This window comes from Populus trichocarpa, chromosome 4 (assembly GCF_000002775.5).
Source record: "Populus trichocarpa isolate Nisqually-1 chromosome 4, P.trichocarpa_v4.1, whole genome shotgun sequence".
Lineage (NCBI taxonomy): Eukaryota > Viridiplantae > Streptophyta > Magnoliopsida > Malpighiales > Salicaceae > Populus > Populus trichocarpa.
Window position 1 is genome coordinate 23019086 of NC_037288.2, and position 22685 is coordinate 23041770.

General features: G+C 34.6%; 4 protein-coding genes across 4 annotated transcripts; 2 read left to right on the forward strand and 2 right to left on the reverse strand.

Annotated features, from left to right (window-relative positions):
* Positions 1–5797: 5797 nt before the first annotated feature.
* Positions 5798–6879, forward strand: LOC18098337 (uncharacterized). The gene is made up of 2 exons (XM_006384994.3): positions 5798–6075; positions 6332–6879. The coding sequence occupies exons 1-2, from the start codon at positions 6059–6061 to the stop codon at positions 6702–6704; spliced, it is 390 nt and encodes a 129-aa protein (XP_006385056.2). The 5' UTR covers positions 5798–6058; the 3' UTR covers positions 6705–6879.
* Positions 6880–8372: 1493 nt separating this feature from the next.
* Positions 8373–11477, reverse strand: LOC18098338 (elongation factor 1-gamma 2). The gene is made up of 8 exons (XM_006384995.3): positions 11333–11477; positions 11196–11240; positions 10913–11062; positions 10756–10816; positions 10572–10624; positions 10365–10466; positions 9325–9838; positions 8373–8996 (listed from the first exon to the last, which is right to left on the reverse strand). Exons 2-8 carry the CDS (start codon positions 11202–11204, stop codon positions 8617–8619), a joined length of 1269 nt encoding a protein of 422 aa, XP_006385057.1. The 5' UTR covers positions 11205–11240; positions 11333–11477; the 3' UTR covers positions 8373–8616.
* Positions 11478–12876: 1399 nt separating this feature from the next.
* On the forward strand, positions 12877–17945 carry LOC18098340 (ras-related protein RABA2a). The gene is given in 3 exon segments (XM_024599296.2): positions 12877–13096; positions 13099–13190; positions 17282–17945. Coding segments are annotated over 3 exon segments (645 nt in total). The 5' UTR covers positions 12877–13026; the 3' UTR covers positions 17765–17945.
* Positions 17946–19168: 1223 nt separating this feature from the next.
* LOC18098341 (ras-related protein RABD1) lies at positions 19169–22518 on the reverse strand. The gene is made up of 8 exons (XM_006384998.3): positions 22351–22518; positions 22191–22263; positions 21909–21956; positions 21776–21823; positions 21232–21303; positions 20832–20987; positions 20010–20113; positions 19169–19449 (listed from the first exon to the last, which is right to left on the reverse strand). The coding sequence occupies exons 1-8, from the start codon at positions 22362–22364 to the stop codon at positions 19359–19361; spliced, it is 606 nt and encodes a 201-aa protein (XP_006385060.1). The 5' UTR covers positions 22365–22518; the 3' UTR covers positions 19169–19358.
* Between the last annotated feature and the right edge of the window lie 167 nt (positions 22519–22685).

Consider the following 22685-nt stretch of genomic DNA (forward strand, 5'->3'; position numbering starts at 1 on the left):
GGAAGCTGTTTCCCTCATTCTTCTTTTCGTTATGCTCAATCCATCTTACACATGGCGGAGCATTCTTGAAGGGACATGCAGAGGTGCTGAAAGGAGGTCTTGTTTAGAGAGAAAAGATGGCTCCCATCTCCTTCTACTTTCTGAGTCCAAAGTCTATGAGGGAACTTAAGAAGAGAAGGATAGGTTTCAGAAACAATAGCCTAGCAACCTTGCCTAACCAGAGTTCTGATGAAAGGACAATTGCAACTGCTACTAATAATCATAATCTAAGATATAAACTAACATAATACTAATCAGAAATCAGAACTTTTTAATTCAGAGATCCCAATCCTGTCAGCTTTTGTTTCTGACTTCAAATTGGAACTTTGAAAATCCTTGGTTCTCATCAGTCTACTTAGAACATTGCCTGGTGGGGATAGAGTAACAGCATTAGTTAATCAGAATGGTGGCCGGTGGGGGTGGAATGAGCAATTGGTTTTCAAGTATCCCTATTGTAGCCGGCAACATGCCAGACAAATGTGCGTGGAGGGAGGCGGAGAACGGTGGCTACACGGTGAAAACTGCTTATCAGGTGGCATTATCAATGAGTCGACCGCATATTGATAGCCTGGCATGCAGGTCCCTTATGCTAAAACAGACAGGAACTTATGGAAGCACAGGTTTTTTATCTGGAGAGCTTGTCGTAATGCTCTACCCACCACAAAGGTGGAGAAGCTTTTCAGGCAAGCAATAGTAGAGAGTCATGCATGACTGTGATCGATGTGGGCATCATTGCTGATTTCTGATCCTCTCACTACACTTGCTTTTTTAGTTTCGGCATCAATGCAATTTTCCTCACACCAGTAATTTGGAATGGGATGTCATGTCTCTTACTGTATTTCTGGAATCGGAAAAACATGGAAGTGTCTGGGAATCAGGTCACTAAAACCTCGGATCAACTGAGTTTCACCGGTCAATGTCTTGTTTCCGGTTTAACTGAAAACTCACCCTCCTGAAGACATTTTTGTTGTTGAAATCTTGATATCAGAATTTTAAAAAATTACTGGGATTGTTTGGCAAATGATATCTAGAAATATCTTAAAGATCTAAAGGAGATAAGAAAAAGAAATTCAGATTCTGTTGTTGATATACTTTTTTTTATCAGATTCTTGAAGAAATATATCGACTTCTACTGATCATAAGCTGAAAAATAAGATGCACAAATTAATTTTAAGAAGCATTAAGACATTAAAATTATTAAAAAATATCAGTTTAATATTTTTTAAGATAAAAAACAATTCGACAGAAGATATCACGTAATGCTAAACAGAAATCTTGGGATCACGAAGAAAATTTAATAAATTCCTCCCCAGACGGATTCTTTTGCAAAAACTATATAACTTGTTTGATTTTTCAGCTGTTCAATCTGTTTAGTACAGACTTTTCTAAGCATATGTAATCAGAATCCACAGAAAGAGATCAGAACAGAATCACCATAGCCATCTTTTTTCACATCATTACTCAGCAATCAATTAACATGCATTTATCCTGAAGAATATATATACGACTGATCAAGAGGTGCTAAATACACCAAATTCTTTTCATACTTGCTACGCCAGCAAAAATAAAAGTTTGTGGACACCTTCTTAAAGGAAAAGGACGATGTAAAATACACCAAAAATTCTTTTCATACTTGAGACCAAAACTTGGCACAAATTAAAACGATTGTATTCTTCTTTTGTTATGATCACGAGACAAAAATAATATTTGCTTAATAAATTAATTTTGCATGGACATGTTTAAGAGATAATTGCTTGTTATTATTCCAGTACTATACAATCGTACGTAAATCTAACAAGTAATTAATGGTTCTATATATGTTTGATTATTTATTCTAGCTTATAAATAGATAGATATTGTCTTCTTATTATTATTTGTAATTAAACACAAGGATTTGGCCTGCATTGCATGCTTCAGCAGTGGTTCTTCTAAAATCGAAAAGGATATATAGCAGCATCGCATGCTTTAGCGGTGGTGGCTGGGGGTTCTAAAATCGAAAAGGATTGCAGCTGCCCCCTCTTGCACCGCATGCTTTAGCGGTGGTGGTGGTTCTAAAATCGAAAAGGATAGCAGCTAAGAACACCTGAACGTTCGAAGAAGGGAATATTGAAGCACCTAAATCTTGGAAAGAAGAAAGAGGAAAGAGATCGAGAAAGCATAAAAGCCATGAGGCAACTCGTGATGGACTCATTTCATCACAAAGTAGAAATGTTCTATAAATCTACGTAGCTATGTAAAGATTCAGGATGTGTTTACTGCTTTCCTTGATGATAAGAAGGATCATACCATAGTTAATAACATGTAAAAGCTCCAACCAAGTTAAGCACTGAGAGAGCTAGCCTGATTGCTAAATTATTAACTACACTTGCTATATCTGCCCTTTTCATGAAGTTTACAATAATTAAATACAAAATAAAATAATTTTAAAAAAAACTCTATCATAAGAACTCCCTTTTATTGGAATTCACTCTTAAACTCTCTAAGCAAATGTTAGCATGAATATATGCAAGTTTCAAACTTAAAGAGTTTTCACTCGTAAAAAATATTAGAAAAAAAAAATTCTCGAAACCTCACTTAATAATTTAAGCTTTTAAATAAGGTATCAAAATACAATTTATAAAATTATCTAACATGCACAAAATCAATATTTAAAAACCAAAAATATGATTGTGTTCAAGCTATATTATTTTTCAAATATATTTTTAATATGTGTTATTTTTTAGAATTTTTACTATCGGTAAAAAAAAAAATTACACTGGTTAAAAGATGCTCTCTATGACAGAGCAAGAAAAAGGCATATTGACTTTGATCAGGTAAAGCTTAATATAAGATAAACAGATGCTAGTAAGATAGTCCACTCTTGAATTTTATTGTTCTTACCAAACCAAAACTTGGGCGCCGACACTTGAAGAAGTCGTTACATTTTTGTTCTCTAGCTGCTGCTCATTAATTCTTGTCGATACGAGAATTTTGTAACATTCCCATTTTTATTTTGGGACTATCACGATTATATATTTCAAGCTTAAGATGATGCTACAGCGTTGGATTTAAAACCATTATTATAAACATCCGGTTTGTTTTTGCGTTTTAAAAGCGTATTTAAAAAAAAATAAAATTTTTTTATTTTTTTCTTTACTTCAAATTAATATTTTTTTATATTTTTAGATTATTTTGATGCGCTGGTATAAAAAATGAATTTGATATATTTTTAAATGAAAAACAATTTAAAAAATAACCGCAACTACACTTCCAAACACGCTTAAAATCTAAATTTGCTCGGCAAGTTGACTCGAACCATATCCGACTTTAGATATAGAATTGTCTAAGTTAAAAAAATAAAAATCAACCAATCCAGTAAAAAACACAAACCAATCAACCAAGTTTTTTTTATATTTTTTTTAATTTAGATCAGCCTAGAATTAATTAGGTATTAGATCAACTCGATAAACCGGTCCAATTATTAAACCAATAGTTAGAGATCCTTTGTATCAAGTAGTATATGTAGACACCAATAAGATAGTAATTTTATTGTTCTCACGAAGTGAACACTTGGGGCCGATACTCGAAGTTGTTGGATTTTTGTTTTCTTGTTGATGCTTTGTATCAACTAAAAATGATAATAAGTTTGTTTTTTAATGGTCACGAATTCAAGTTCTTTTAGAACCACTGAAGATTTATATAATTATTAATTTCAGAGCTTGTCGAGGTACACATAAATTAGTCCGAGCATTCATATTAATAATAATAAAAAAAAAAACCTTGATAAGATAGTAATTTTATTTTTATTCTTACTACACGTACACTTGGGCGCCGACAGACACTTGAAGTTGTAGGTTTTTGTTTTCTGGCTGCTCATACTGATTGATACGAACATTTTGAAGTAGGTCCCACTTTTAGCTGGGCACTATCATGATCATATATTCCAAGCTGGCGTTGCTTCGATTTAAAATTATGTTATAAAATCTAGAACATCTCGGAGGGGTCGATATAATATTAATCACCTTCAAATCTAATCCTTAAATCATTATTTTTTTATATTAAAATAATATTATTTTAATTATTTTTAAAAAAATTATTTAATCCACATCCTAGTTATAACTATGTTTAAAACTTGTTAGCAAATATAAAATTCAAAGATATATTTATGTAATGGTTATAAGTTAATCTAATTGTCAACTTAACATATTAATTTATTGAAAATTAATGTTTTTAGTTTTTCAGAATCCATAAAAAATAAAAAAAAATAAAAAATCTTTTTTTCTCTTTCTCATAATATTATTCAATGCATGCATGCTTGCGTGTTAAATTTTTATTGGAATAATGGTTGAATAATAATACGTGGAACATTAATGCTTGCGTGCCTATGCTCTCAAGAGATTCCGAATTCAAACTTTTTTAAAAAATATATATAAGAAAAATATATTTTTTATCTTTATATGTTGAAGGCTAAAATTTATATACTTAAATGAATAATTCTTTTCTTTTATTTGTGTAAAGTAGAATGGATAAATATTATAATATGTGTTTTATAACCTTCATAAATTAATAACTTTGATTAAATAATATTTGTGTTTGGTCTAATTTAAATTTAACATTTAAATAATATCTCTATTAATTAATAAATTTTCATGGTCTTGGTGAAATTAATTTATAGAGGTTTAACTGTAATTTATGATGGTTAAAAAAACATGTAAGCTAAAATAATGAATTAAAAAAATGTTCGTAAATTATATGTTTTATGTAGGAGCTATTTATCTATGTATGTTTTGTGTTTTTTTTTTAACAAAGGATCTGATTATCTCTTCATTGTTCAGGTCTAGTTTGATTTTTTATTTTTATTTTTATTTTTTTATTTGATTTCATTAATTTTTTTGATTTCATTAAGTTTATGGAAAGTTAAAAATATTTTAATTTGGATTCATATTTTCTCCTATGTATTTTTATTATTATTTTAATTTGGACTGAAATTCTTTTTTTTACCAATGAAAGAAAAAATAATTTTCAAAACATAAAAAATGAAAAAAATTATTTTAAAAAACTTAACAAAATTTTCAAAACCTAGATTGTGGGGGGGGAAACTGAAAAACCTAAAAGAGTAAGAATGTGAGACATCCCAAAAACAATTAATATAACCCATAAAAAACATTGAAAAATAATGAGAATCTTGAAAAACTATTATCTTGCAAATTCTATTTCCATGCATAGACATAGTTCATTCTACAAGGCTTCTATATGGACATATTCTTTTACTTTTTTTATCCATTTTCTTCCAAGTTTTTTAAAAATAAAAATAAAATTTTCAAATCCTTACGAGATTTTTCCAAAATGTCAAAAAATACAAAGAATATTAAATTAAAAATAATAATAAAATAACATATTCAAGAACAAATATAATATCTATTCGGTTATTGTCTTATAATAAAAGAGATTGAGATCAATGTGAGAATCGTAAACATGTTTCGTTAAAAAAATAAAGATGAAAATATAAAAATAAATTTATCAGACGATTTCAGAGTGAGTTTTTATATTTTTTAAATTAAAAACACCATTATCTATATCTCTATATCTTTTATATTTCAAAACAATAACCCAACATTATTAAAAAAAAAAATAATGAATGGGCCTCACTAAAAAAGGTAATGAAGCAACGAAGAAACAACACCCAAAATATTCCTTTCCCTGCCTTTAATATTTAAGATACCAAGGAGAGCTTGCAAAGCGTAAGGAAACAGGCAAAAGATTCTGTCTGCTAATACTATATATATAAGTCCTTCCTTTTATCTATGAACAATGTTTATACATTGTTCTTAGAAGAAAAAAAATCTACAAGTCTACATTGAGTTCCAGCAATAATAATAATAATAATAATAATAATAATAAAAGAAGATGAGCGATATTGACTGTAATTTCGGGAACTGTGATTGTGATTGTGATCCTGATTGTTGCTGCTGTTGTCTTGATTTTGATCTGTGCTCTGACGGCTGCTGCTGCTGCTGTCCTGATTTTCATCAGTGCTTTGATGGCTGCTGCTCTTCGGTGAGAGTACTCCCAGTTTCTATCCTTTTTTCATTAAATTTTTTTTATTGAAATTATAGCTTTTTTTTTATAATTCAATGTTCATAGTTGATTATCGATGCCACCCACATAAATTTATTTACTTAATTTGGCTTTATAGTCAGTATATTAATTAGTTCATATTTTTCTTACTTAATTTGTAATTTATTAACGTAGATGATTGTGATTAACGGACGATTGCGGGCTAATGTTGTGTTTAATTTGCATGGATATATAGGACGGTGACCATAGTCTCTGTTGTTGTCTCATATGCATCGGAAGCAGTGATCGTCACAGAAACCATAGAGATAGCGGCGGCGTCCCATGGTTGTGTTGTTGGGATTGCGGTTCTCGAAGGAGAAGGACATCGTCTTCGGAAGGCCAATGGAGGCCGGATCCGAAGCAGAACGGCACGAAGAAAGAAGAGAAAGAGAAGAAGAAAGAGACTGGAACTTGCTGCTCAAGCCACGGGCCCTTTGATATCTCACCAAGATACAAGCATCAACATGACTCCTCCGATTGGAACAAAACCAAACATCAGTGCTCAAGATGTTCGTCCATTCCACCATCACCATTGGACCCTCCTAGGATCCAACAATTTGGTAGATTAGATCATGAGAAGCGTGTTATAGGGCATGGGATGTATTATTAGGATTTAATGGTGACAAAGTTGCAACCGTCTCGATACATTTTCAGGTGTTTTTTAATGGTTTTGATATACATATTCATGTCAAAATCATGGAAAATTATTAAAAATATATATAAATTAATACATTTTCAGTTGAAGATCTTGCAGAAGCCCTTTTTAAGTATATTAGGAAACATGTTCTTGATTTTCCTTTAGCTCTATGGTTGAATGTTTGAGTGGAGGGATATTTACCATGCCCTAATCTCTCTCTGCCTATTTCTTACTTCCCATGTAAAAATGAAGGGTGTTCTGAAGTGGATTTAATATGCATTAAGATAAATTCTGAGATCTCTCTTAAGACAAAACCTGGTGTTTGAAGTAAATATCTGCGAATCACAAAAAGGGGATCGTCCCTATACTGCAAAACATAAGATGCATGATCTATGATTTTGGTTCTGATAAAAGTGATAAGAGTATAGTTGTGCTCTAGTTTTTCCAATAAAAAGCTATATAATAACGTAATATTTGGTAATTGTTCTAAAATATAAGAAGAGATAGAGACTCGAGAGACATTAAAGTTGTGGATGCACGGGCAGCCTCCTCCTTCGATGTCGAATCTAATGGAGTATCATAATATAAGACGAGTCCTTTAAGCACAGGATTTTGAGTCATCTAAAATCCCTTTCTTTCTCTAGTGAGTGAAGAAACGAATGTTGAGTAAGTGAAGTGCCCCATAAGCTATATAAGGGCAAGCTACATGTATAAATTCCATGAACAGAGATTGAACTGAACGCTCAAAAGCTAGTCGATGATTGCCTTAACCATTCAGCAATGGATGCAAAAAGAAATCATTAACTTGACTCTCTCCTCTCGTGTCAGTTCTTTCATCCATACCATGTTGTTTTTCAAGCATAGTGTAAGGATCATTACAGCAATGATGTAAATGCTACCTCTATGAACTCGTGTTTCAGAAATAAGACCTTGTCAGGTGTCTCTAAGGTTGCCTCCAATACCCTAGTAATTCTTTGAATCTGAATTTTCCTCTCCGAATCAATAATTGATCAGTTAAAAAGGGGCTATTGCTTGTTAGATGACTACCTAGCTCCCATGCTTGACGGGATTAAGATAACACAAGGAGCTTTGAACCACGCAGTGCTGTTGCGTTGGCTTGAAGGTTTTGCTTATCATATTGGGAAATGCTCAAGAACAGAGCTAGCTGTCAGGGGTATTTACATGTTGGGAATGCTCAAGATCAGAAGCAGCTATAGGGTATTTATGTTGGCTTACGACTTGCTAAAGAGAAAGGTTACAAAACTTTAAGGTGAGGGGAGTTAAGAGTCTGATTTCCTTAGCTATTGTGACCCTTACCCTTATCAAGGGAACCAAAAATGATGACAGCAACATCCATGCTCATTTGTCAAGGCCATTCGACAGATTCTTCATCGGCCATCAGTCAAGTTCATTGCAAGGCAAATCGATGTGAATATTGGCTTGCTAGCCATGCTTTCTCCCCGGAACTGGAAGTTCGCTGTTTGCCGTTTGCCATTCCCTGTTGTTTTTTCCATTGTGGTTGAAGACATGCACAACTTGTAACTGTAGATTAAACTCCCCTTTTGCCCTTTCTATCGAAACTTGGGAAGATGGAACATAATTTTGATCACAAATACTGAGCACAATAGATTAATACACAAGAACCCTAGAGATTCTGGCAATTAAATGCCACCAAAAAACACGCAGATAACTTTGAGAAGGCCAAGTAAAGCGCATAAACAAACTTACACTATAGTTCAAATCATAAAAAGTCTAGACTTCAGTATGTGTCTGGGACAGGCGACAAAATCACTACCAAAAAAAGGTTGCAGCCAGAAACATGATCTTAATAGATAGAGGTTGCTTCACTTAAAGCACTTGGCATCCAAAAGGGCCTCCCCCTCAAATGGCTCACAATCTTCGATCATCTGACTGGCACGCTCCTTTTGAGCTTCATCTGAGATGTCAACCTTTGTCCATTCATACAGCTCCATGTCATAGCACTCGTCAATGACAAATTGGGGGATTTCTTGCCCACGGAAAAGCCACAGCCCCTTGACCTTGAATGGAGGCTCTGAGCCGATCACTAGCATCTTCCCAAAGGCATACTTGCGAGCCAAATCCATCCTTTGAAGAAATCCGCCGACTTTGTTCAGGGTGACGAACGACACAGTATTCTCCTCATTGTACTTATAGTTGCAGAACCACAGTGAGTAACCCTCAGGATCATACATTTCCCAGAATCCTACAATAGAAGTTGAAGATGAGAGGTCATAACTCCATTAATAACAATAAAACAAATCCAAATTTACTACACAAAAAAAAAAATAGAAACCAATTTCTTTTTTGCACAAGACCAAAATAACTTGGCACCACCCAAGAGTTCAAAGTAAACTCCTGTCAATCCAAAATAATCCAGTCTAAAAAAAAGCATCCTGATTTCTTCCCTAATTCTTCTTCCAAAAATAATCACACCAAATATATCTACAAGTTGGAGGCTATTTGAAAATAGCAGATTCGCTGCTCAGAGAATGGGCATGGGAGAAAATCAAAAGAAAAAGGGTAAGATATACCTTTGATAGCAACCTCACGGAAGTTGGTCTTGGTGTTAGAGTAGAGCCTCTTCCAATCATCCAAAATCATCTTGCTTGGTGGCAATAAATCAAGAGGATTTTTCGGTTTTGGCTTTGGTGCCTCTTCCTCTTCCACAGCAGGTTCAGCTTTGGGCTTTGCCGGCTCTTTTTCCTTGGCTTCTTTTTTGGGTTCCTCCTTGGCCTTTGACTTAGCAGATTCTTTGGGCGGACCAGGTTTCTTAGTAATTGGCACAACTACTTCAGCCTGCTTGACTTCACCCATTACCTTTTTGACATTTGGTTGATTAATCATGGTCCAGAAGTATCTCTCAACATGAGGGAACTCTGAGGTAAAGCTCTTAGTCATGACATGAGCAAATCCTAAAAAAAGATTGCATGTCAAGATGATGTCAGCAAGGGTCACAGAATGCCCAACCAAGTAAGTGTTTGAGGCAAGATGCAGGTTCAGGGCACCCAGTGCTCTCTTCAATGCAGAAATCGCAGCCTCCTCAGCCTTCATATAGCAACATCCATACATATCAATATTAAAGGGCCATCAACAATATGATAAAAAAACAGAACTAGCATACAAGGAAATCTTGAAATTACAGAATAAAAAAAATAAAGAATAAACTAATTAAAATGGCATAATCATGTCAAGAATACAATCTCCTTGCATGTGCATTCAATGTTGTCACATAATAGAAATCCGTTCAGATGCTCATCACAAATGGAAACCACATTTGTTAGTGACAAACTGTATTTACTATTCCGTGGAAAAATATTTATGATTGTATCATTCCATTCACTCTCTTTAATGTAGTCCCACATGAATATCTAATAGCAGGATTTCCCCTTATAAAATGTGGTCCTACATGACAAAAACATTTATAACTGGCAATTGGAAATGACTTGGCTAAATAAATAAACCAGTGTTAAATTTAACATGCTGTTAAAAAGAACTCATTCCAGAGACATAAAAGAGAGAAAAACTGGAGTTCTCAGAGAATGCAGAGCACAAAAAAAAATAGACAACTTACTGGAGGGAGATATGGTTGAAATCCCATTCTAGGATAAAGCCATCTTGAAATACCAGCATCAATCTCTGTTGCTGCAAAATCCATCCACTGCTCGATATGGGCCTAAAAGGATTAACACAAATAATAAAAATATTAGCATAACAAATTGTGTGAACACGAGCAACTAGCAAATACTATGACACCATGGTTTCACACTAAAGATCTTACATAATCAATCAATGATGAACCATATAGAGGATTGTCAGCCTTCAATCGAGTAACTGCAAGAACAAGTAGTAAAAAAACTCAAAAAAAGTGTCCATACAATTATCATAAAATCCATAACACATAACATCTTACAAGAAAGCAACCACCGGCACGCAGGCAAATCAAGTCATGCGTAAAGCCTTACCATAACGTGCAATTGCATTGCTCTCGAAGATAGGACCATCAGGAGTCTCCAAGACAGGAACCTGACAAAATTATTACCAGACCCCCTTTATTTAGAAATCTAATACAACACCAATTTCCAAAACATAAAAAAAAAAACATAAAAATAAAAATTATACCTTTCCAAGTGGGTTCATTTTGAGAAACTCAGGAGTCTTGTTGGTGACACCCATCTCAAAATTCTCAGCAAGTTTGACATCCACACCAGAGTATTCTGCAGCGATCAGTGCCTTATATGCATTTTTGTTCGTCTTACCGGCATACAATACCTTAACCGAGCCAAACCAAATTAATTTTAATCCCTTTAAGCTAATTTTCATAAAACATAACACAAGTGTAGAAAAAAACAAGTATAATTCAAGATTAGGTTAAATTGGATTGGAATGAAGAAGAAGAACTTACGAGAGCCATGGCTGAGAAAGGAAACGAGTCGCTCCAATTTCAGATCTGAAAACAAACAGCAAATACAAAAGTTAAGAATGCTTGTAGTAAAAAATCTAAAGCTAATTCAAGAAAAGAAAAGGGCGATCTGTGCTTACAGGCGTTGAGCACGAGAGCTGAAAGAGGCAACGAGAGAAATGTGAGAGAAAGTAGACTTCTATTAGGGTTTTATTTGTAGGCTGTGGAATTTTGCCTCCTGAAAGTATATTCCGTTTTTATTTATTTATTTCTTATTATTTTGGTGTCTCTCGATCCTCGTTCACATTTTATCCGACCATAGCTACTAGAGGGAGCAAATAAATCGAAAAATCAAGAAAAATAAAAAAAATAATTAAAAAATTAAACCATGAAAAAAAACTAATTAAATTGATTAAAATTTTAAAAAAATTGACCAGTTTGGTTTCGGTTTTATAAGCCTGAAATCAAAAAAATCAAACCGAACCAAATCCAAACTGGAAAAAACCGAGCCAAACCAACCCAAAATCGAGTCAAACCAAAAAAACTGAGCCAAACCGGTTTGAACTGGTTTTTGTCCTAAAAATCCGAATCAAAACCTGTTGGTTTGAACCGGTTTCAGTTTTTTTTAAAAAAAATCAGTTTAATTACTTTTTAAAAAAAAATCAAACCAAATAAAAAATCATCACCCTATCCTATATAATATAAATTTGAAATTAGTAGTATGGGGCAAAGTTATTAAACTTATCGTCAAATCTAACTTGTCTTGAGTTATAAAAAATGAATTGAATAGGTTAACTTATATTAATTTAGGTTTATTTTTTCAAAAGTTAAAACAATATAATTTTAAAGATATTCTTTTAAAAGTTAAAACGGGTTTTAACTAAGTTAATTAGATTGATCTGTCAGGTTGATTAAGGATTGTTAGGCCCAATCAAATAATTATAGTTAATTTTTTAAAAAACTCAAATTAAAACAGGATCCAATCCCAAGCATTATTTTAAAACCTATATCGACTTGGCAGGTTAATCCAAGATCTGATCAACTCGGGACTTGAACAGGTCCAAGTTGAAAAAGAAATGAAAAAAGAAAACGGCTAACTTGATCATAAATACAGATTAACCAATAACTTGGTCAACCTATGACTAACCCAATCAAAAAAAAAATCTAGCTATCAACCCTTTGACTTTTTTAAAAAAAATAAAAGAAATCTCTTTGATTAAAATAAAAGTGTTTTGATTTTTTTAAAAAAAATTATTAATCTTAATTAATTTTTCTAATTTACGATCAAGTTTTGCCCCAAAACTAATTAAGTTTTAAACTTTTGTTTGACATTACTATTTAATTGTGTTTTGGAATTATCTTTTTAATTTTAAATTATTATTTTGATGATTTTTAAATAGTTTTGATGTATTAATATTAAAAATAAATTTTTAAAAATAAAAAAATATTATTTTAATACATATTTAATTTAAATATATTTTAAAACATAATTTTATTACACTTCCATACAAATCCTAAAATCATAATCCAAAGGCAACTTGCATCGCCGGGCAGGGTGGTGTGGGGGTGACCTCATTCTTCAGTCATGTTTCAGTAAATTTTTGAAAAACGATCAGAACGCGGATCAAAACGCTTGAGCATTTCGGTCATATTACCATAAAACAAATCCGAAGAGAGGGAGGGACACACTTGACATTTCACACACTCCTCATTGATTTGATTTTTGAAAGAAAAAGATCAAAGCGAAGACATCGTCTTCTTCTTTTCTCATCTCATCGTCTTCTTTCTTTCTCTTTCTTTCTGAGGGCTATAAAAAGAAAAATAAAAGAGAAGGATGGCGAGGAGAGCAGACGAGGAATACGACTACCTGTTCAAGGTAGTATTAATCGGCGACTCAGGAGTAGGAAATCGAACCTCCTCTCCCGATTTACTCGCAACGAGTTCTGTTTGGAGTCCAAGTCCACCATTGGCGTCGAATTCGCTACTCGCACTCTTCAAGTTACTATTACCTTACTCTCTCTCTCTCTATTTACTCACTGCTACACTTTGCTTGATCTACTTCAATTCTGAATGTTTTGCTACTGGTTTGATTTTTATCTGCAATTCTCAACTGTCTCTGGTTCGATCTCGTTAAGTTATGGTTTGATCTGATTATTCTGATTTTTATCGGATTTTTGTGATTTTTGTTTGAAATTATTTGTTCGGTTGTGTGATTTCAGAGGTATTAGTGAGTGAATGTTTGATAATTAAGTGGAATTTTTGGTAAAAACTGGAAATGGTAATGTGGTTTGAGAAGTCATAATAATGATGATCACAGTCACTTTAATTGAAATTGCTGGATCTGAACTTTGGGTGGTAAAAGAGATTTTGGAGTAATGTAAATGAAAGGTACCTCCGAGTTGTAGACAGATAAAAATTTAATATTGAATTTGATAGGTTTAGGTTTAAGAAGATATGAGTTGTTGACTTGAGAGGATGTTTAGAAGGAACTATGAGGGTTGGATTTCTGTTAAGTCATAAAATCATAAGTACAAAGGGTGTGCTTTGGATAATAAAAGGTTGGGAATAGTATGAACGAGAGGTATCTTCTCTTCCCTAACATGCCATATTATCTCCTTTTTGTTATTCAGGCATCGATTCATGATATCTTCACTAGTGGTCTTGATGCAACTCTGACATAACTCAGGGGAGGTATTTCCTCTGCACAGAAAGAGCCCATACATTCTATCAAAATTGTGACCAGCACTGCTGCTGTAGAAACCTATCTTTGTGAGCGGCATTTGCATAGAGTGAAGAGAGTTTGGTGTTAAGGTTTGATGGGAAAGATTTATTTGTAGTGTAAGCAGATGAAGTCTTACATAAATGGTATTGGTATTCAACAATTTACTGGAAGTAGTTCTTTCCCATCAAACCTCAACATTACGCTCTATAAGTAGATGAATTTGTACATAAATAGTATTGGTATTCAAAAGAAACCATACACGCATCGGTATTCAATAGGTGTATGCTACATTACTATAAGAAGGACCGTCTCTAAGTATATGGGCTTTTCCTATGTAGAGAAGACACCTCCTCTGAGTTATGGTTTCAGATGCCTCTGACTGCATAAATTTCCATTTTTGTCTTCCATCGCAAAAAATTAATAAAAGACTCCTCTACATAGGAAGAGCCTATACACACTATCAGAATTTTGACAATTACTGGTACTGGTGTTGTAGAAACAATTCTTGAGTGTGGCTTTTGCATAGAGTGAAGAGACTTGATAGAGAACTGGTGTTGTAGAAACCATCCTTATGAGTGGTATTTGGATAGAGTGAAGAGAGTGGCAGTGAGACTTGATGGGAAATAACTATCTGTTTTGTAAGTAGATGAATTCATACATAAATGGTATTGAAGTTCTTTCCCATCAAACCTTAACGCCAGTGCAGTGTGGATTCATCTACTTACATTTCAAATAGTTCTTTCCTATCAAACTTCAACACCACTCTCTTCACTTTATGCAATGGTTTCTACAACACCATTGCTGGTCAAACAAAACCCTTGATGCAACTATGATAACTTAAGGGAGGTATCTCCTCTACATGATATCTTCAAGTCTTGATGTAACTCTGACATAACTTAGGGGAGGTGTCTACATAGGAAGAGCCCATATAATATCAGATTCTGACCAGCAGTGGTGGTGTACAAACCATCCTTGTGAGTGGCGTTTGCATAGAGTGAAAAGAGTGAGGCATTGAGGTTTGATGAGAAAGAATTATTTGTGGTGTAAGTAGATGAATTCATATAGAAACGGTATCTGTATTCAAATTGTTGAGCTGTGATAGAGTGTATAAGATAACTATAAAGAAAAAAGAAATGTCACATAGAACCTCCATTTTCTGCTAGTTTGGCTGCATCAAGTTCCATTGCTCTCTTCCATTGCAAAAAAAAATCTCCTCTACATACGAAGAGCTCATACACTGTATCAGAATTTTGACCAGCACTGGTGTCGTAGAAACCATCCATGTGAGTGGCAGTGGCATAGAGTGAAGAGAGTGTGGCGTTGAGGTTTGAGTACCGGCGATAATATGGTATGATAGGTGAATGCTACGTTACTCTTAAATGTTCAATATTCTCCATTGCAGAGCAAATTGATTGTTGGTGAAGAGAGTGTGGTGTTGAGGTTAGAATAGTTGTTCCCATCAAACCTCAATGCGACACTCTCTTCACTCTATGCTCAGATCATTCACTAAGTGGAAGGCACAATGATAGGTCTATGTTGCGTTAACTGTTCAATATTGTTGGGCTGTGATAGAACTACATTTTATGCTAGTATTGTCAGCCAAAGATATCATGAATCGATGTCCGGATAACAAAGAGCGATAATATGGTAGGATAGGTGTGTGCTACATTATTCTAACTGTTCAATATTCTCCATTACAGAAAAAAGGCTGACAATATGGCTGATGTTGATGCTACCTGTTAGGTTTTAAATAGGATCATAGCTATGTTGCTTATGAATTGGACTGGATTTCAGAAAAAATGGAAAAAAAAATCAACAATGAAAGAAGTATAATGGAATAGGCTTGAAAAGAAAAGGAAATTGCAATGAAATACTAATAAGCAGCATTTGCATTAGTATTTAACAAGTTGTAGTTCTGAAATAGATACTCTTAGACAGTTTTCAGACTAGACATGCACCAATGCACGAGAATACTGCCAAAGCTTTTATAGCGGTGCCATCCACCTCCTACCACTAGTTATTGGTGGCATATCTTGGCTAGTAAGGGTTCCTGAGATCTGTCTTCATTTTCTTAAGGAGATTATAGTAGGACTGTATGAGATTTCATGCCCTTCATGTGCTAAAAATGGATTTGTCCCACCCAGAAGGAATCTTTTAAACCATTCTTAGATCTTTTGTTCCAAAAAAACATAGAAACTGTTGAAGTGCCATTATAAAACATATCTTCATTCTCTTTTGCCTACACTTGAAGTGTGATGTTGAAGGATCTCTTCTTCATCATTACCATCTTCTCTGAGCTCTAAATGAAGCCATGGCTTCATTTATCTATAGAAAAATGTAAATTCTGATCTTAAATAACTTGGAGATATAGTTTGTTACCCTGGCTGTGATGGTAATGGTCAATTGGATGACTGGGTCATGTCTATTAGAATTAATCTCTTGGGCAAGCCTATTTCTGTGGAAAAAGAAATTTGAAGTTCCATGCAAGATGAAGTCCATTTTGTCCCATGCGTGTTGTTATAAGCATTTTTGTTGCTGTTCATTTACAAGCTATTGCGAGGTTGAATTCACATCTTTTAAAAAGCTAGTTTCTCCCTGTGTCTTATTTTAAATTTCTATTCTCCACTCTTCCATTTTACAATGTCAATTTATTTTCTCCACTTTCCCAACATGTTCCTTTTTAAAATGACCCTTATTTGTTTTGATAAATTACATGACCTGTCTTAAGTAAAAGTGTGAAAGTAAATATGGATCGAGAATAACTTTTGGCTTTGGGACATGATGATAAAAAAGAAAAGACTCTTGATCATCTAAGAGTGTGAAATTTTCCAAGATTATGTGCAAGAGACTGAAGATAATGTTTTGAAAATGTTAGAAGAGCCCTGATAATCAAACATAGAAATATATATTGAATGCATTACTAAGCTAAGGGTTGGTTTAGTAATTTTGGCCGTTCCTATGAAGTGTTCAGTAATATGTATTGTTGAAAGTGCCTTTATTTTTTTTTTAGTTTTGTAAAACTAAAAGTTATTTTGGTGCTATTCATTTGACATTACTGACACTCGTAAACAGGTTCAGGAGTATGTGACTTTTGGTTACAATTTAAAATTGCATTTGAGGCTAAATTTAAAAGCTCTTCAAAATGCATATCAAACAGCATGATAATTGGTTCCCTCGAATAAATGTGGCTGCTTACAGTGCATTTGCTATGGATTCCCATGTTCCAGATTAGGACATACACGTTTTCGCAATCTACTTGTCTGGTTTCTGTGTCAACATTACATGATTTTCATCCTATGTCATTCATGAATGTAAATTTATTTACTTCTAAAAGCATATTGTTGAGGACATTCTGTATTCTGGCTAGGTTGAAGGAAGGACTGTGAAAGCTCAGATATGGGACACAGCTGGACAGGAGCGATACAGAGCAATCACCAGTGCCTACTATAGGGGTGCCCTTGGAGCTCTTCTTGTATATGATGTTACAAAGCCAACAACATTTGAAAATGTGAGTCGGTGGCTGAAGGAGCTGAGGGATCATGCGGATTCCAATATTGTGATCATGTTAATTGGGAACAAGACTGATCTGAAACATCTTCGAGCGGTTGCCACCGAGGATGCTCAAAGTTATGCAGAGAAAGAAGGGCTTGCATTTATAGAGACATCCGCTCTCGAAGCAACAAATGTTGAGAAGGCTTTCCAGACAATTCTTTCAGAGATATATAGGATAGTTAGTAAGAAGTCACTTTCTTCAGAAGAGTCAGCACCTGCTAGTATCAAAGACGGGAAGACAATTGTAGTTGGAGGACCTGAGCCCGACACTAAAAAGACTTGCTGCTCTTCATCCTGAAAGAGTAAGTGTTGTTGTGCTGAATTTCCCCCTTTGGATGTCTCTATTTTCTTACCCTTTTTGCCATGTTCACTCGATCCATATCAGTTTTTTTTTTCTTCCTAATTTTTATATGGTCGAACCGTATTGTTGTTGAGATTTCATATGCCTTCACATGATATATTGAAAGTATTTTTTTTAATGTTCTTGTCACTGTATCACAAAGTTTGCTTCGAGATCACTTTGGTAATGATTGCAGAGAATTCCATTGATGTAGGGATGCAAATATAACTGTTGATTGGCATGCCTTTACCAAATAAATGCATCTTGCAAAGTGATATTGTTAATCCATCCATTTCCTAGTGTTGTGGTTATTGTTGGTGTTGTATATCTGCAACCCTTCTATCTGTTTTTCGTGTATCGCATCCTCGGACTTGCCTTATAAACTGAAGAACAATGGAGAGAGAAGCAATGGTGGTGATTGCAACAGACAGACGAGACAATCCCTCACAAAAACAAGCCTTCGACAATGACCCAGAACCACTCCATGCTAGGATGATCATGTAGCATGCATATTTCTTTTATCTATATCCTTAAGGCAACTTGAACTGTGAGTACCTTCATCTAACTTGATGCTCGGATCATGAGTTTAGCAAAAAAAAAAAAAACTTGAGATGACTGTCCTACATTGTTTTGGTAAAAAAAATCAATTCAACCAGAAACTTAACTAGGTGAGTTACCGAGTTGATTTGTCAAGCTAGATCAAGTTTTATAACTAAATTTTGATAGCTCGGAGATGAAGAAGATGAGCAAGACGCCTCACTCCACAAGTATGGACATCATCCCATAGCATCTTCATGGAAGCAGAGAAGGGCTATAGAGGGAATGACGCGAGGAGCCAACCTTCACGCTTAAATTGAGTTTTGCAACTTGTTTGTAAGATCCAAATGCTTCCCAGCAGTTGATCGTTCATTTCCATCGTTTCGTGACAGCCCTCAGGCCGCTCCAATTTCCAGCAAGGCCATGGCCAAGGAAGGCAGTGGCAGCACAGATGCTACATAGTCCCAAGTTATTTGCACTCTCCACCTAGTCTTCTAACCTGACAAGGTAACCCACTGACCAAAAACCTAGCATGAACTTTTTTTTTATTTTTTTCCCAAACCATTTTGAACATTAACCTAGTCAAATCCAGGTCGACATACAACCTAAATTACCTACCACGCTGTTCAGTGCTACAAACTTGTGAATCATTAGCCCTATCTTCTTCTTTTTTATTCTTATCGTTTCACTGAAGATACATTTAATTGCATTTGGATAAATACCATTTGCATTGCTTCAGATTACTCCCAATCAATTTGCATATATCATTCTTTGCCTTGCCATCACTTCCTGCTTTCAGAGAGCATAATAGTTGCCTCTTTCAGATATTTAACATTCACATTACATTTAAATATAATCTTCATCCCTTCAACAACATAAGAATTTTTTTCACAGATAGATAACTTAAAGCACAGAATATCTGACAGTATCTGGAACATCCATATGATTGCGATGTGAACAGCACATTTTTACCTACGAACCTCAGGACAAGCAACTAAAATTACAACACGGATAGCTAACCACAGCAGTTGTTCTTCTGCTCGATTGGCTGCCCCTTCATCTGAACAGTTCCGGTGGACTTGCTAGCGGTTGGCTGGTTACCCATTCTGCAAAAGATTTTCAGTTACACAGTTACGCTTTGATCTACTCCGTGCATAAAGAAACTGAGAGAAGAAAATAAAGAAGAATGCAAAGGGCATTAACACTGTTTCAACTTTAATAAGGAACAAGAAGTGATTTCAACTTTATTAATTTTAGTCCATGAATCACACATGCAACATACACTGCATCACAGCAACCAATTCGACAGGATTTTGGCAGAGATAATGCATGGGAGATTAATAATATGATGGCAAACATCTCCAAGCTTAACTATGCACCAAAACAGAATCTTAGTATCTTTCAAGCTGCGATTTCTTAAAATAGCTGACCTTTCCAGTTTAAGGGTGCACTTAGAATAACACATTTATGCTGTCAGTAATGGCTTTGGGTGTCAAAAACTTGTGTCTTCTATAAAATGATTCACTCCTAAAAAATCTAAAATAGCTAATTGAGATGACGTCCAGATAAAACAATGATTATTAATCATTAACAAGTGGTACTGGCAATCAATCAAAGTCAGCAGTTGAATTAGTAGCAGCAGGCACAGTTGGATTTGTGGGTTTACTTTTTCTTAATTTCACCAGCCATGGTTAAGAATGCCTGCTCCACATTTATCGAGTCTTTAGCGCTTGTCTCTAGGAAAGGAATGCCAAGCTCATCTGCAAACGCCTGTAGTTTATCCAGGTAGAAGAAAGAAAGATCAATTTACAAACCGACACCAGTATCTGTTAAAAAAACATCTGTTGGAATGCCCTTCAAGTTTACTGCTATTTCACTCATTGCTTCATCAACAGTAAATGCAACCGAAACTTAATTTACATACATCCATAGGAGGATTTCCTTTTTTTAGTATTAGAAGACATGCACAAAAGCAACCTTTTCAATACGGCTATAGATCAAAAACAACAATTCAAGGAACTTTTGGTCATCATCTCTCGAAGGATAAGCCCATTTGCATGCAAAAAAATCTCGGGTTCTGTACATTTGAGAACCATAGATCTCAAGATTTTGCAACATGCAGGGCCGCCTATATGTGGAACTAGACAATATTGAATATTACATGAAAATAGCACTTCAAGAAGTACATGTTGCAATAAACTTTTATTGGTCTTACTGAAACTGTAAGAAAAACTTTCCCTCGGTGCATATACAGGGCATACCAAATTAGCAATGCTAAATGAAAGCACCGAGTCTTACCACTGAAGTAAACGAAAATTATTAACAGGACTAGGTTATCGCATAGAGTAGAACTGGTCCTAAGTCCTAACTCGGCACAAGATCTTCCCTGATGGTTCAGCACACTTGGCCAGAAGAAACTTGGCACGGTAGATAGTGCCTCAAGAAAATTTAATATCACATCAGAGATAACTGATTTAAATGGATGTACCTTTGCTGTTTGAGTGTCCACGACCTTGTTCTCAACTAGATCACACTTATTCCCAACTAAAAGCTTGCAGACACTATCATTTGCATATCTATCAATCTCATTCAACCACTGCTTGACATTGTTGAAGCTCTCCATCTCAGTAACATCATAGACTATCTGTTGCAATCCCACACAATACAGATTATTAGGTTTTTGATCATGACTTCATAGAGCATAGTAAAATGCACATAATCATGGCACAATTTCCCAAAGCATAAAGTTTGTTTTCAGAAATCAGTAAAAGCAGTACGTGGGGAAGACCATATAATCAGCATGTGCGTGTTATGCATGCGGGCGTGTCAGTCTTGTATGCGAGAGAGAGAGGGAGAGGGAGAGGGAGAGAGAATGGAGAATTTCTCACAATTATCCCATGTGCTCCTCGATAATAACTGCTCGTTATGGTCCTGAAGCGCTCCTGTCCAGCTGTATCCCACTGGAAAGAGCAAAAACCAGTTAAATGTTAAACTTAAAAGTGTAATCATTAGGAGGAAAAAAAAGGTGAAGTGTATTTGTGACAATAGTTATGTTACACAAATCTTATCATGCCAACCAACAACATACGCAATAGTCATTGAAACTTCTCGACTATGAGCCATTATTTCAGACTGGTAACACACACTAAATAATTTCAAAGGGCTTTAACTGCTGAACTAAAATATCACCTGACTCATAATTTCAACCATCTTAATTAGTGCGTGCAAATGAATACATACCACCTCAACTCAAGAACACCAGTCAGCTAAATTTCCATATACTCGTATCAACCAGTTATTCCATTCCAACGAGACAGATGTGCACATATCTAGTTAGCGATCACCCTCAATCTCCATTTCAATACGTAAAAATAAAAAAAGGCACAGAACAAGAAACCATCTTTGAACGAAAAGACAGTTATCTATACTCACAATCTGCAGCTTGATTGTCTTTCCATCCTGCTCCACAGTTCTGATTTTCTACAAAATAACCAACAACTTTAACTCTTTTTAAAAAAACATCAAAACACATGAGCAGCGCGAGAAACATAGCAGAAGTACTTACAAAATCAACACCAATGGTACTGATATAGCTGTCTACATAAGAGTCATCCTGAGAAATTACGAAACGGGGTGAGAAACAAAAAACCCAGTTGAATTTAAACACTAATCACCACCCCATTTAACAATAACCACTGATATTAGCAATATATTAGAAACCCAATAAAGCACTAATCACTAAACATCAACCCATCTTCCTAGTAATCACATTAAGAACCGTGTAATCATACAAAATTAACAAAATGTATACTTATAATTGTTAGTTTCCAAAGCGTAAGAAACTCACAGCAAATCTGAGAAGCAGACAGGATTTCCCAACAGAAGAGTCTCCGATTAGCAAAAGCTTGAACAGATAATCACTAAAACATTATAAAAAAGAGATAATGTTAGCGAAAAATGAAAAAAGGAAAGAATTTAAAGAGAGAGAAGGAGTGAGAATGGCTTACTATTCGTTGCTCATGATTGCGATCCAAATGGAGATGGGAGATATGCAAAGCTTGTCTTTCTTATCTTGGGGTTTCTCTTTGACGAAGAAAGGAAGAAGTTGAGAGAGAGAGAGAGAGTTTTGTCCTTTGTTTGTCTCACTATCAATGTCAAGGCTAGGAGTGCCCACCACTACTGCTTTATTTGAGATGATAGCTGTTAGAAACTTAGAATATTAAAATGATAGAAAATTATTAAAAAAATAAAAATTAAAAATAATATTTATAACTATATAATATATAATTAATTTGATATACATCTAATTTTTTTAAAATTTAAAGTTTATTAATAATTTTTT

Excerpts from the sequence above, each read along its gene's own strand:
- LOC18098341 (XM_006384998.3), bottom strand. Across the intron at positions 21,824-21,908 it reads GTACCATTGGTGTTGATTTT|AAAATCAGAACTGTGGAGCA; the intron begins GTAAGTACTTCT and ends GTTATTTTGTAG. Across the intron at positions 19,450-20,009 it reads GCTGGTGAAATTAAGAAAAA|AATGGGTAACCAGCCAACCG; the intron begins GTAAACCCACAA and ends AATCTTTTGCAG.
- LOC18098338 (XM_006384995.3), bottom strand. Across the intron at positions 10,467-10,571 it reads GTTCATCATTGATTGATTAT|GCCCATATCGAGCAGTGGAT; the intron begins GTAAGATCTTTA and ends TAATCCTTTTAG. Across the intron at positions 9,839-10,364 it reads TTCAACCATATCTCCCTCCA|GCTGAGGAGGCTGCGATTTC; the intron begins GTAAGTTGTCTA and ends TGCTATATGAAG.